Raw genomic sequence first — 13,069 nt, 5'->3', positions numbered from 1 at the left:
TATATATATATATATATATATATATATATATATATATATATATATTTGGCCTAAAGGTCAAATCACACTAGCGATTGGCGATTGACGATTGACAATTAAAGATTATATTTTAACGAATTAACAAGCTTCAGCCTTGGCTTGCTTTGTTCCAATTGGTTAAATTCCAATCTTCAATCGTCAATCATCTATCGTCAATCATTAGTATGATTTGGCCTTTATACTGTATAATCATCCACCACGTCCCATTTTTTATACCTGCTGATATTAATATTCTTGCAGCCCCAGATAGCACAAAATCTTCAGAGAATGTTCTGGGACGTCCTTAGGATGTATGAATGTCCTTAGGACGTCTTTAGAAAGTCCTTTGAAGATTTGTGCTGTATAGGACTAAATGCGCAATCCGACCCGCGGCGGACGAGGATTGTGCTCGAATTGTGAGGCAACCATTATCAGGCCATTTTGGTTCGACTACGTCTTTCTCAATCGCGTTCAAATTATACATCTATTTCATCCTGAATGCAGAAAGTGTCGAAGGATGTGCAACTAAAAATTGCACAGGTGATTGGTCGCCGATTCAAATCGATTTAATAGCGGCGATCGATAACATTGATTCGAGAGCAGCGCTGACATTTTGACATTTGCGCGAAATAAGAGTCAATCATGATTTTTTTTCGCCTAATGCTTTTTCACCCCCAAAAAATGAAAAACCTAACTTGAAATGTTGAAATGAATATAAAAAAGTTCATCTTTCGCGAATTTACATTTTTGCAAAAAGATTCATGATTGATACTCAGGTTATCCGATTGGAAGTTGATGTGTACATCATCAGCGCTTGGCATCAATCGTGAATCTTTTCACGTGATCACGATCTTGTCAATCGTGTAATTTCTCCCTAGTGTAAGATTATAAAAAGTAAATAATTCGGAGGCGAACATGAATATTTTCCTCCAATGTAAACTCGTGAAAAATACGTATTTTTGTATACCTTCAAGGTTAGATTTTTCACTTTTCACGAGTTTATACTAGGGGAAAAGATTCATGATTAACCCCCTACATTTTCGCCATGTGCTTTGCCTCAAATACGATTGTCGAGCCACCAATTTTATCGATCTGTATATCGTAAAACGATAGCGGAATATTATCGCATCGATCGTCGTCGTTAGGATTACGCGCGTCATCCGGGAGAAGCTCTTTCACGTGCGCGAGCGAGCGAGATTATTCGACCTTAGTAATCTCGTGATCGCGAGGTTGGCACGCCTTCGCGACTGCTACTTGAAAGCAGTCAACGATCGCGCTGCATTGTGGCGATCGAATGGCCGCCTCGTCCGATGTCTGTCCATTCTGTTCTTCTGTAATTAGTTTTACTTTATCCGGTGGTCCCCGCGAACGGTATCCTCCGTCGAGCCGGTAAGTCAATCGGTCGAGTTCCGAACGGAAGCGACGCGTCTCGAGGTACAACGCTAATTAATTACCACGCGTGGATTTATTGCGCGAACGTGCTGCTGCTACACTGCTACCGCGAGACGTGCACACACATACACGGCCGGTGATTTGTTTTTCATTAAATAACGCACGGCTCGTCGAGCACCGCGGAAAATCGCGAGCCCGATCCCGCGCGCGCCCTTGGCCAAGACGCGTACGGGGTGTATCGAGCGGACGGCCGAGCTAGCTAACGACAAGTGTAACGTACAGTAGTTTTGTCAAGATGTCCATTTGCATGCAAAATCAGAAACATCCTTACTCCCCCGTCTTCCCGCTAGTCACTAGGTTAGCGTGCGTTTAACGGGAAAACAAGTAGCAATAAATATGTCTCGGGGCTGGCATCTGATATCGGGTGGTTCGTAGCGCAGAAATCAATTGCAGTATAGGCTTGTGTACATTTTATTAATCGTGTGCAGATTTAAATTTCCTTTTCTGTCGCATTGAAATACAAGGAATGTGCAAAATATAGTTCAGGAAAAAATATACTGAATATATTATTTAGATATTGTATATTCAAGACATGTACTTAGCTATATATATTAAATTAATTGTCGTGTTTAATTGTCTTGTTTTAATTGTTTTGTTTTAATAGTTTAAGTCGGCTTTGCTATTTTATGTACTTATATATTATCATCATTGTGTCCTCGATACAAAAATCTTAAGTGAAAACAGTATTGAGCAAGTTTACTTGCGTAATTCCTGAAGACTATCACTATGATTAAGTTTGAAAAAAAACTTCCTATCTCTTGACGTAACTATAACATCATTACATGTGACTTGCAATTGAGAGAGGACTAATATCTTATTGAGAAATAAGTAAAAAGAACTTATTATTTCTTTTTATTTTTATGATACCAATAAATTACGAATTGTAATTTTATAGCTATTATATTCAGCCTGTTTTCTTTTTTTTAATAGTAGTTTTTATACATACATCTTTTCTTTCTGTCAAATTATTATAGGTCTAGTGACATAGCAACAATATTAACATTAACAAACGTAATATTGAGATGGAAAAAAGTGCTGATGGCTTACTGTTTCGCACTGAAAAAAATAATGGTGCAGAGGAAGCAGCCATGGACATTGTACGTGTTGATGAGAGGGTGGCTATTTTAGACGCAGGTGCACAATATGGGAAAGTGATAGACCGGAAAATTCGTGAATTAAATGTTCATAGTGAAATTCTGCCACTTGATACGCCCGCATTTACTTTACAAGAGAAAGGATATAAGTAAGATTTGCATATTCCCTATTAATATTACATTTCTCATGACCTCGTACGGAATAAGTTGCGTGTCGCTTAATTATTTGTATTATGTGCGCACGTGTCGATGATTTCAGGGCTATTATAATTTCTGGAGGTCCTAGTTCAGTGTACGCTGAAGACGCACCTAGGTATGATGCTGACATCTTTCGAATAGGAATTCCTGTACTAGGCATTTGTTATGGGATGCAAATGTTAAACAAAGAATTCGGGGGTACCGTAACCAAAAGAGAAACTCGAGAGGATGGCCAATACCCCATTGAAGTTGATACCAAGTGCCTATTATTTAAGTATGTAAATTATGACCCTTCGTTAAAGGATATCTGATAATGAAATTAGTCCGTCGTGGTTTCCTACTTTTATCCAAATTGTAAAAATCACAAGTATGGTTCTTTTGAAAATCTCAAAGGAATAACACGATCAATTGTTCATTTCAGGGGCTTGGATAAGGATCAAATGGTGTTGCTAACACATGGAGACTGCATAGACAGGGTGGCCGAATGTTTTCGTACTACTGCCAGATCATCAAGCTTTGTAGTGGGTATAGCAAGCGATAAATTGAATCTGTATGGTGTGCAATTTCATCCGGAAGTGGACTTGACATCTAACGGGAAATCGATGCTACAAAACTTCTTATTTGGTATCGCTGGCCTTACGGGTAATTACACGCTCCGCGATCGAGAGACGCAGTGCATTGATTATATCAGGAATACTGTAGGTGATAAAAAAGTTTTGGTAAGCAATATTAACACATCTTAATCTGCGCAAACAAATCTAAAAAATATATTATTGATAAATATGTCGGTATCTTAAATATATACAGAATGAAGCAAGCTAACTGAAATCATTTCGATAATGCCGTTAATATTGATTTCAGCGACAGTTGATTCAGATAAATATCGTATGATTCGAAGGAGGCTGTGATGCATTATTCAAATTTTTTTGTCGCTTGTAGTTTTCAAGATTTCAAAATCACCTTCAGTTTTTGTGAGTGAAAAACAATTGTTTATTTTATAACAGAAGTTATAGGTAATGTTAAACATATATAAACAATATGACTTCAAATGATCACTATTTGATTTATTATATTTTGAATATAAAAGTCCATTGTTACGGTCCTGAAACGAAGTGGTTCCAGTTACATACTTCACTGTGCACAAACTTATAACAATAATCATTAAAGTCCACTTAAAAATTGTTATAGTTACTGGTGAGTGGTGGGGTGGATTCAACAGTATGTGCAGCACTGTTACATAAAGCTTTAAGCAAGGAACAAGTGATAGCTCTACATATTAACAACGGCTTCATGCGCAAGGGAGAGACTCAATCAGTGGAACAAAGTTTAGCGCAACTAGGTGTTAAGCTAAAAGTAGTGAATGCTGGTCGTTGCTTCATGCAAGGCACAACGACCGTTCCTTTAGATAACATCGCGCCCATAATGAACGCTAATGTAACCAACAATAAAGGAATATGCAGCACAGCGAGTAGCCCGAGAACTAGATTAACGAAAATGTTGTGCGAGACTACTAATCCGGAGGAGAAGCGGAAGATTATAGGGGACATTTTTGTAAGAGTTGCGAACGAAACAATGGCGGAAATGGGATTGAAACCGGAGGATGTTTTTCTTGGACAAGGCACTCTCAGGCCTGATCTCATAGAAAGTGCAAGCGCCTTAGTCAGTGGTAAGTTTCTCCTTTCAGGTATTCTTACATATCCACTTTTTGTATTTAATATACTTACACATTATCATCATTATGTCCTCGATATAGAGATATTAAATGAAAACAGTATTGAGTATGTTTTTTTGCGTAATTCTGAAGACTATCACTATAACTAAATTTAAGAAAAAAATTCCTTTTCTTGTTTATCCAGGTAAAGCGGATACCATAAAGACACATCATAACGATAGCGAACTCGTACGAGTGCTACGAGCACAAGGACATGTGGTCGAGCCTCTAAAAGATTTCCACAAAGACGAAGTCAGACAGTTGGGATGTGATCTCGGCTTGCCAACGTCGCTCGTTGCACGTCATCCATTCCCTGGCCCTGGACTTGCAGTGCGAATTCTTTGCGCGGACGAGCCTTACATAGAGAAAGATTTCTCCGAGACGCAGGTATTATGAGCGAAATCCTGCGAGAAAGAACTAAATCCTTTCTTCAGCGGTCCGCTAATCCGCGTGCATTCACGCTTGCAGGTCATAGTCAAAATAATGGCAGAGTACGAGCAGATGCTGCAGAAGAAGCACGCGTTATTGAATCGCGTGGAAGGTGCGACAAGCGAGGGCGAGCGCCAGCACCTTCGCAGAGTCTCGAGTCATCGTCATATCGCGGCGACTCTCTTACCCATTCGTAGCGTGGGAGTTCAGGTAATCCGCGAAAAATCCGCGACAAGAATAGAAATGCTTTTTTTTTTAGTTGATACTTAGCATTATACATTGATTCCTTTTCTCTTCAATGATTATATACTCGTTTCAATCTAAGGCAAAATGTACAATCCAGTTCAGCTGAAAAAAACAAATTTAATATCTCGCGTCTTTTCTCTAGTGATACCGGATACTGAATTGTTTCGATTAACAGGGTGACCGAAGAAGTTACAGCTATGTGGTAGGTCTGTCGTGCGAAGAGACTGTGTCTGAAGGGGTGGAGTGGGAGGACATGTTGTTCCTCGCGAAGCTGATTCCACGCGTGTGTCATAACGTAAATCGCGTGTGCTATATCTTCGGGCCACAGCTTCATCATCCAATCCAGGACATCACACCTACGTATCTCACTTCGAACGTGATAGCGACTTTGCGGCAGGCAGACCACTTAGCTAATCAAGTGTTCGCCGCGAACGGTTGTATGGACGCCATCAGCCAGATGCCTGTTGTTTTAATTCCCATACACTTTGACCGCGACGCGGCGTGTCGAACGCTGTCATGTCAACGTTCCGTTGTGCTTAGGCCGTTTTGTACTAATGATTTTATGACTGGGACACCTGCCATTCCTGGAAAGGATTTACCAATACACGTAAGTCAAGCAACTCGGTATTTCTGATTATATATTAGCAAAGCACATCGAGATATAGATATATTACATTATGTGTACATATTATACTTAGCATAAACTTGTTTAGTATTTCTGTCATATTAAGAATAATTGTTTGTAATTATTTTCATTCTTTATACACATATATAGATAATTTTTCTTTCCTTTCTCTATCTCGCAGGTGGTGAAGAAAGTGGTAACTGAAATATCCACGGTGCCCGGAATCTCACGCGTTTTGTACGACCTAACGTCTAAACCTCCGGGAACAACCGAATGGGAGTAGTAAACGCTCATCTCACCCCTTTCTATTTTTTCACCATCCCTGCGCGCGACTACAAAGCAAAATATATATTTAAAAATATATATATATATATATATATATATATATATATTACGAAACACACGAATTCGAGGTTGGAGGAGACTTCTTACTAATTTATATATGACCTTCGAGCAAACTTTTTCAAAGACATGCATTAACAAGTCGTGTATTAACAGGCTTCTTTAGAAAGAATGGCATTTGATTGAAATTTAAAGGTAAGTATCGTGTTTGCTTGTAAATAGGTTTCTTAATTACACACTCAGACCTACACATTGTAAAGAAAAAAAGTGTGTTAATTTATTAAAATCTAAAGTTTTGTATTCAATCGCCGTTATTACATCTCGAATCGTTGCATCTGATCGACGGTACCATTAGATTACTGTTGTACTCGATCTGCATATAACGTTGAACGTGTTTCACCGTTCTTCTGTATGTCCTATGCCAAATGCAGTTCCCAGTTTTCGTTGTACATCTACAAAACAGGCGGACATATAAGTAAGTTAATGTGTATCATGTGCCGAATATTTTTTATTTATCGTTCATGAGCGAGTAAAGCGATGTTTATTCCTTAAATCTGCAGTATTCTTATTATCCATCTGTTACGATATGACATGAATCCATATAATGCGTGAATGTTTGGCAGATTACCTGTGCATGGTTTTCAACAAGATATGTAAATCAGCAATGCGTTTCTTCTGCGGAAGCATGCTGAGAAACGTTGCAAGTGAGAGAAAGTCCACTTCGTTTACGACATTAGACTTAGTGACCCACGTTTGTATTTGCATCTTTACCTATGAAAATTCACGTTTAGTTTAGCTCGATTGCAGGTAAAGGAATATCACACATTACATATTTTAATGTGGACTTTTGTCAGTAATTTTTATTCGTGTATATATAAGTATACACGTATTAATCAATGGTAAAGTTTATATAAACAAGAAAACTAGGCGAGACTCGAATTTTACATTGAACATTCTAAGTGATGTTTATATGAAAAAAGGGACTTTCATTTAATCTTATACCGACTCTTATACTAAAAACGGAATTTCAATTATGCACGAATATATAATGACAAAAGATCTTGAAATTTTTTGATAATATACTCTTTAATCTTGTTTTGTTTTCTCCGGTTAATCGTTCAATATAGTATATAGAAAATATCCAAGTTTTACTAATATTTCTTATTAATATCTCTCGATGACCTAGATCTATGAAAACAGTGTGCGTTTTGATAATGCACGTCACGTTTGTTTATAAGCCATAGTTTTAGATTTTAAAAGCGATCCATTTCCAAGTGTACAGCAAGTGTACAGCAAGAATGAGTGAAATTGAAAAATAACATTGAGATAAAATCGCACTGTGTAACTGTGATAGCCAATAATTCTCTTGGGATATTACCGACACGCTTTATTATCACTACATACGTATCTTCCGCGACTTCATTATTCATTACTGTGCCAATACCACAGTCTATTACATTTTATCTTCGATACGACGCGCCCACCGCCCACCGATCACCATCTACTTCAGTTTGCTTTACATCAAGTATCGAAAGGTCTGAACATCGATCACACTGAATCTGAGCATTTGCAGATAAGAAACGTCGCTTTTTGAAATATAAAATTCGCCATTTTACAACAATGTCAATGTAATGACACAGGAGAAAAACGGGAATTCTAATATTTATAAATATTACGGCAATTGTAACAGGTAAACAGTTTACATCACTCGCCATAAAAGAGATAGTTTTGTACAACGTTACTGTTTAGCATTGAATGGGATTATAAAATTTGTATGTGTGAGTGTGTATGGGTGGGTGTGTGTATGTGTGTGTGCGCGCACCAGATCTCAAACATAGAACGCGAAAGCTCAGTTCCTATTCGACACTTTTGTCTTAACGAATAATTGTGCGGTACCTGTTGTAACGGGAGAGTAAAGAGATGATTCACAAGATTGATCAACATTTCCTGATGTTTGTCTACGTTCTCATTGTTATGTAAAATACTTAAATTCTGTAAAATAAAGGTATCGGCTTTATCCACCGCAGCATTATTGCGTGAAATCTTAATCCGACTTGTTTGACGTGTCGTGGACGCTGTTTTATCAGTATCGTCCTTTGCGCACGGTTGGACCCTCGCGTGTGGCATTACATCCCCTCGCGAAATCCCGCACGCAGCTCCTTTTTCATCTGAATTATCTACAATACGTCTCGTACTCCCGCCATCATCACCTCGGGTTCTCGAGGACGAACTTGCTTCTTGCGATTTTTCGATTAATTTATCGAAATTGTCCTCCTTATTCGTTTCCTTCGAATTCACCCCGTTCGTTTCTCTTTTCATATCGCAATATATTTGTACGTCGCGTTGCACGTCTGGATGCAGGTCATTCCCCATTTCCGATAGAACATCCGGATCAACTTGCGAGCACGATTCCTGTGCCTTTGAGCTACCCTTCACCTCATTCGGTAGATCGACTGTGCTCTTGGTAGCCGTTGCTGCATCAATTCGAGATTGCTCCTTGTTTCTTTTGTATTCGTCGAGTATTTCGTTTCGTATATCTTGGGGCAATTCGATCAACACGGACATATCGAGATCTTGTATTCGTGGCGGCATCTCGTATTTGGACGGTTTTCCACTATTTGGCTTCATGTGTTTGAAGAAAGTTTCCTGAGACGTTTGCTTCTGTACAGTTTTCTTGCTTGATTGTCCAGACAGATGCTTCGTTATTTTAGCCGCGTGAGTGATCTTTTCATTCGCTTTACAATCGTGCGATGTTTCATTCTTTGCTTCAATCACGAGTGTCGGTGGTTTTGCTTGAGCGGCAAGTGGAATCACTGTGTGCTCAGACTCGGAAGACTGTACCGATCTTGAAGGTGGATCATCGATCTTCGCATCGAAAATATTTTTTGTTGCTGATGACAACCCTGTAGTCGAAGGTGTTTCAGAAGCATTCACTTTGGATGCCTCGCTGAGAGTCGAGTCGTGTTGAGCCTTGCTATTACCGTCCAGTATACTGTCGCACGTTCGTACCTTCCCCGTTTTTCCGAAGAAACTTTTCAAACTACCCTTATTCTGTTTAGTTTTGCATATCTCCAGTCTGGATACTTGTATTCCGATCCCTCTCATGTCTTCGGGCGTTAGATGCAATTGGTTCCAGATGCTGATCACTTCTCTGCATTATAAAACGCACAGTAAAATAGTTTAGATACAATGAAAGTGGGAGCTCACCAAACTATCAAAATTGTGAGTCATTACTGACGGATTTGCCAGTAATTACAGCAGTAATCTACTCATTTAGTGTTTTTAATTAATTATTAATTATATCATTATTGTACAAATCCGTTCGTAATGATTCGCATTATACGTGGTACGGCGAAGACTCGCGTAAAGATGTCAACGTACAATAAATTAATAACGTAACTCACTTTCTAATAATGCTGACATCATCAACGGCCGCTATGAGATTTTTGGATTTTGTGATATAGTTGCAGAGACCGTGACCCATGAACTTCGCGGCTTCCTTGGGCGCTTCCTCCGCTCTGATCATGAGCTTCAGCGTGATGCATCTGCCCTTCGCGCGAGCCGCCGTTAGCCGGCCGCACACCTCCGTTGATAATTTGCCCAAAAAATCGACGGCGTCCTCGTTGTTACGAAATCTAATGCCGTAATTCACTTCAGCCGATACCGATTTCCTCACATGCTCTAGATTTAATTTCGTATCGTCCAGGCCGCGACACATCTTGTATAACTGCTCGCCCATTTTCTTGCCGAACTCCTTCTGCAGAACTCCTAACGAAACACTCTGCAATTCCTCACATGTGCACACGTTCATCTCGCGTAACTTGTGTGTCGTTGTTCCACCAACGCCTAAAATTACAAAAACTTTAGAATAAGATATACAGATTATCTCAGTAGTAAAAACTCTCTTTTAAATTGTTGAACTTAATAAGAAAATTGGTTGATAATTTTAATATAAAAACAAACTTCCACAGAGGATACAGAGGTTTCTGATCTCATGGATAACTGAGAAAATAAAAATGTACCAGGCAGATCTCTTACGTTGAGAGTCCGGATATATGACTCCGCGTTTTGATTGCTTAAATAGAATTGATTATCGGGTTTAGCTCTCCGTGTCGCTAATCTCGCCTGCAGCTTGTTGCTGCCGAAGCCGGTAGAAACCGGGCAGCCTGTTTTTCGCTTGATTTCTTCTCTGATTACGGTCGCGAACTCTAACGGCGAGAGTCCGGACGTTCCGAGCACCTTCGTGCAATCTGCGTACATCTCGTCGCAGCTCACCGCTTCGATATTCAGCGTGTAGGACGCCACCGTGTCGTACAAAGCGTAAGACACTTCCTTGTATCCTTCAAAATCGTATTGTATGGTCTTCAGGTTCGGGCACATCTTCAGCGCCTCTCCCAGGAACATGCCATTCTTCACACCTGCCTTTCTCGCCGCGTACGAGCATGAGGCTACTTCTGACTTCGATCCAAACTCCTCTTTGCCGTCGTAATTCGCGGAGTGCGCGTTACCCTTCGCGTGCGTCACCGCTACCGGTAGACCTTGCAACTCTGGCCTATTTCTTATACCCACGGACACAAAGAAGCAGTCCATATCGATATGCATAATAACAGATTTCTTTTTGTTGCCAATTTTATTGTCGAAACCGAGTGTGTCATCTTCGGAGTCCGATTCGCGACCAGCTGAAGACAAAGCACTCCTGACTCCTTTCGATTTTATTAAACGTTCAAGCCCAAGGAACGTCCCGTTGCTTTTGTCTCTTAACTCGTTGACGTAATCTTTAAAAGTAGTCCCCATGGTGGCGATGTAATGCAATCTGGAGTTACTGTAAAACGCTGATAGAAATTCCGTGTCTCTTGTAGATTGTGCATTTATTCTTGCACTTGAAGATTGAGGAATATTGATTTTTGCAGGTTTCCGAGTACCATCATTTGTATCTTGATTCAATACATTTGTACCATTTGTATCATTTTCATTGTCAACAGTATTTGTTGAAATTTCTGTTTTATCACACGTAGCTGACTCAATATTATATTTGCCCTTCTTAATATTTAATTTATATGCCAATTGAGGTTGTGCATTAGCGTTAGAGTAAAGCAAGTAATTCTGAAAGCTCAAGATTTTTCCAGCCGCTATACTATCGGTAATCCACTGTGGTTTGCATATAGGAATTGGATTCTGGCTTTTTCTGTATGACATTATTTTCGAATGTGGTAGATTGGATGCTATAATATGAGTTGTGATTTTAGGGCGCATATAGTGATGATATATGCCCCCATGCATCATCATCAGACGTCTGAGCTCATCGGATGTTGGATCTGTATAACCATTTACAAATATTGCAATTCCCTCAAATAATTTTGACGATTCTTTAAAGTCTTTACTGGCTTTATTACAAAATTGTTCCTCCAATTTAGCTTTCTTAGCAGCCATATAACCACCCTAAAAATATAAACAAGTATACTAATTAGACATCTCAAGAGGATTAATTCTTATTAATAATATTTAGTAAATTTAGTATTTAATAAACATTTAATAAATTTAGTAAATATTTAGTTAGCACAGAATATCCTGAAATTATCTTGAGTATATTCGAAACATCTTAAGATATTCCTCAGGATATCCTACACATATTCAAGATGATTCTGAGACATTTTGTACTGTTTGGGCAACTAATAATAGTAATAATAGGAAAAATAATAAGGAAAATTATAAACTTATTGTCAACAATATATATTAACAATATATATTAATGTACTTACCCAATCCTCGAAGCCATTTTCTCCCCAAGCACGATTCCTTTTTTTCCTTGACATAATTATACTATAACTTTATCACAAACACAGTTTTGTATTAATAATAATTATATAATTGGTAATCTAAAAAAGAAGAGAAGTTATTAATTACATAATGTTACAACTGTTTTCTTAAAACTTCTAAAAGTGTTAAAATAAACAACATACATTTCTCATGCAAATTCTCTGCGTAATCTGTTATAATTCGAATCATTATTACTAATCTTAAATATATTTCATAGATTTGTTCATATTTTATTGAGTTAAACATAAAAAACTTGATTCAATTTTTACTAGTATAACCTTAAAACAGTATGTGGAAAACAAGAATTCACTAACTAAACAAAAACATTAACTTTGTACCATCTATTAAATCTTAAAAATATAAAAAATTATCTATAAATTTTTAATATTTTTTTATAAGCACTTGATATTAAATAAATTACTAGTAATTTAGAATATGTTTATACACATAGAAGCCGGTCATACTATTGAAGAATAAACAGAAAGGCCGACTCATTGTTGAATCTACTATTTAAGAATAATCAAGAATAATGCCTGACTTTATCGTTGAGTCGTACTATAATTCTTCATAAGATAGTGGCGACTCGTAGCGGAGATTTTAGAACTAACAAAAGTAATGGGTCTAATCAGATTTGAATTTCTCCGCAAAAGAACTCGATACTTTCATTAGTCGAATTTATTCTTTGTAAATAATATGATCTAATTATATATTAGGAAAACTTTTATTCTTTAATATAGTGATGGACTAAAAGATTTCGCCCCTAATAAAACTAAAAATAAAATAATTATAATAAAATTTACATTCGAAGATTGCTTTTGTTTTGTCATCCCAGAGAGAAATGACGAGAAATTAATTTAAGGATCGCATATTCTAAGGTTACGTATTGCGTCTCAATTAAAAAATTCAATATTCACCATCTGTTGCACACTTCTACGTAAATGGAGTTTAACCAAAATGTCCCTGAATCTTATTATCAATTTCATGATACTAGTTATATAATCGACGAAAATAACAAGTGCATCAGTTACTATTTTACGTTGTCAGAAATTTCTGTAAAATATAGATTGACAGATTTTAAAATAGATTTTTAAACGAAACAAAAATTATAATTTTTATGTTAGAATCATGCAAACATAT

The 13,069-nt window shown here is 37.7% G+C and overlaps 2 protein-coding genes across 8 annotated transcripts; one reads left to right on the top strand and one right to left on the bottom strand.

Moving 5' to 3' along the window:
- The first annotated feature begins 1,248 nt into the window (after window positions 1-1,248).
- On the top strand, window positions 1,249-6,668 carry LOC116840682 (GMP synthase [glutamine-hydrolyzing]). Of its 6 annotated transcripts, none has more exons than XM_032807729.1 (9): window positions 1,249-1,407; window positions 2,445-2,713; window positions 2,824-3,036; window positions 3,184-3,481; window positions 3,951-4,428; window positions 4,619-4,860; window positions 4,942-5,112; window positions 5,324-5,755; window positions 5,955-6,668. In XM_032807729.1, exons 2-9 carry the CDS (start codon window positions 2,493-2,495, stop codon window positions 6,054-6,056), a joined length of 2,157 nt encoding a protein of 718 aa, XP_032663620.1. In that variant the 5' UTR covers window positions 1,249-1,407; window positions 2,445-2,492; the 3' UTR covers window positions 6,057-6,668. The 6 variants fall into 6 exon arrangements, with proteins under 6 accessions (XP_032663620.1, XP_032663622.1, XP_032663624.1 ...); XM_032807731.1 differs by lacking the exon at window positions 1,249-1,407 and adding an exon at window positions 1,434-1,452; XM_032807733.1 differs by lacking the exon at window positions 1,249-1,407 and adding an exon at window positions 1,528-1,546.
- Window positions 5,770-12,525, bottom strand: LOC116840681 (DNA repair protein REV1). Of its 2 annotated transcripts, none has more exons than XM_032807727.1 (7): window positions 12,076-12,525; window positions 11,875-11,991; window positions 10,138-11,554; window positions 9,520-9,961; window positions 8,012-9,266; window positions 6,744-6,886; window positions 5,770-6,567 (listed from the first exon to the last, which is right to left on the bottom strand). In XM_032807727.1, exons 2-7 carry the CDS (start codon window positions 11,926-11,928, stop codon window positions 6,417-6,419), a joined length of 3,462 nt encoding a protein of 1,153 aa, XP_032663618.1. In that variant the 5' UTR covers window positions 11,929-11,991; window positions 12,076-12,525; the 3' UTR covers window positions 5,770-6,416. The 2 variants fall into 2 exon arrangements, with proteins under 2 accessions (XP_032663618.1, XP_032663619.1); XM_032807728.1 differs by having other exon boundaries at window positions 12,471-12,521.
- Between the last annotated feature and the right edge of the window lie 544 nt (window positions 12,526-13,069).

This window comes from Odontomachus brunneus, unplaced genomic scaffold (assembly GCF_010583005.1).
Source record: "Odontomachus brunneus isolate Ranch 3 - 2012 unplaced genomic scaffold, Obru_v1 Obru_scaffold_011, whole genome shotgun sequence".
NCBI lineage: Eukaryota > Metazoa > Arthropoda > Insecta > Hymenoptera > Formicidae > Odontomachus > Odontomachus brunneus.
Note: the sequence above shows the minus strand (reverse complement) of the source record. Positions and strands in the feature narration are given on the sequence as shown.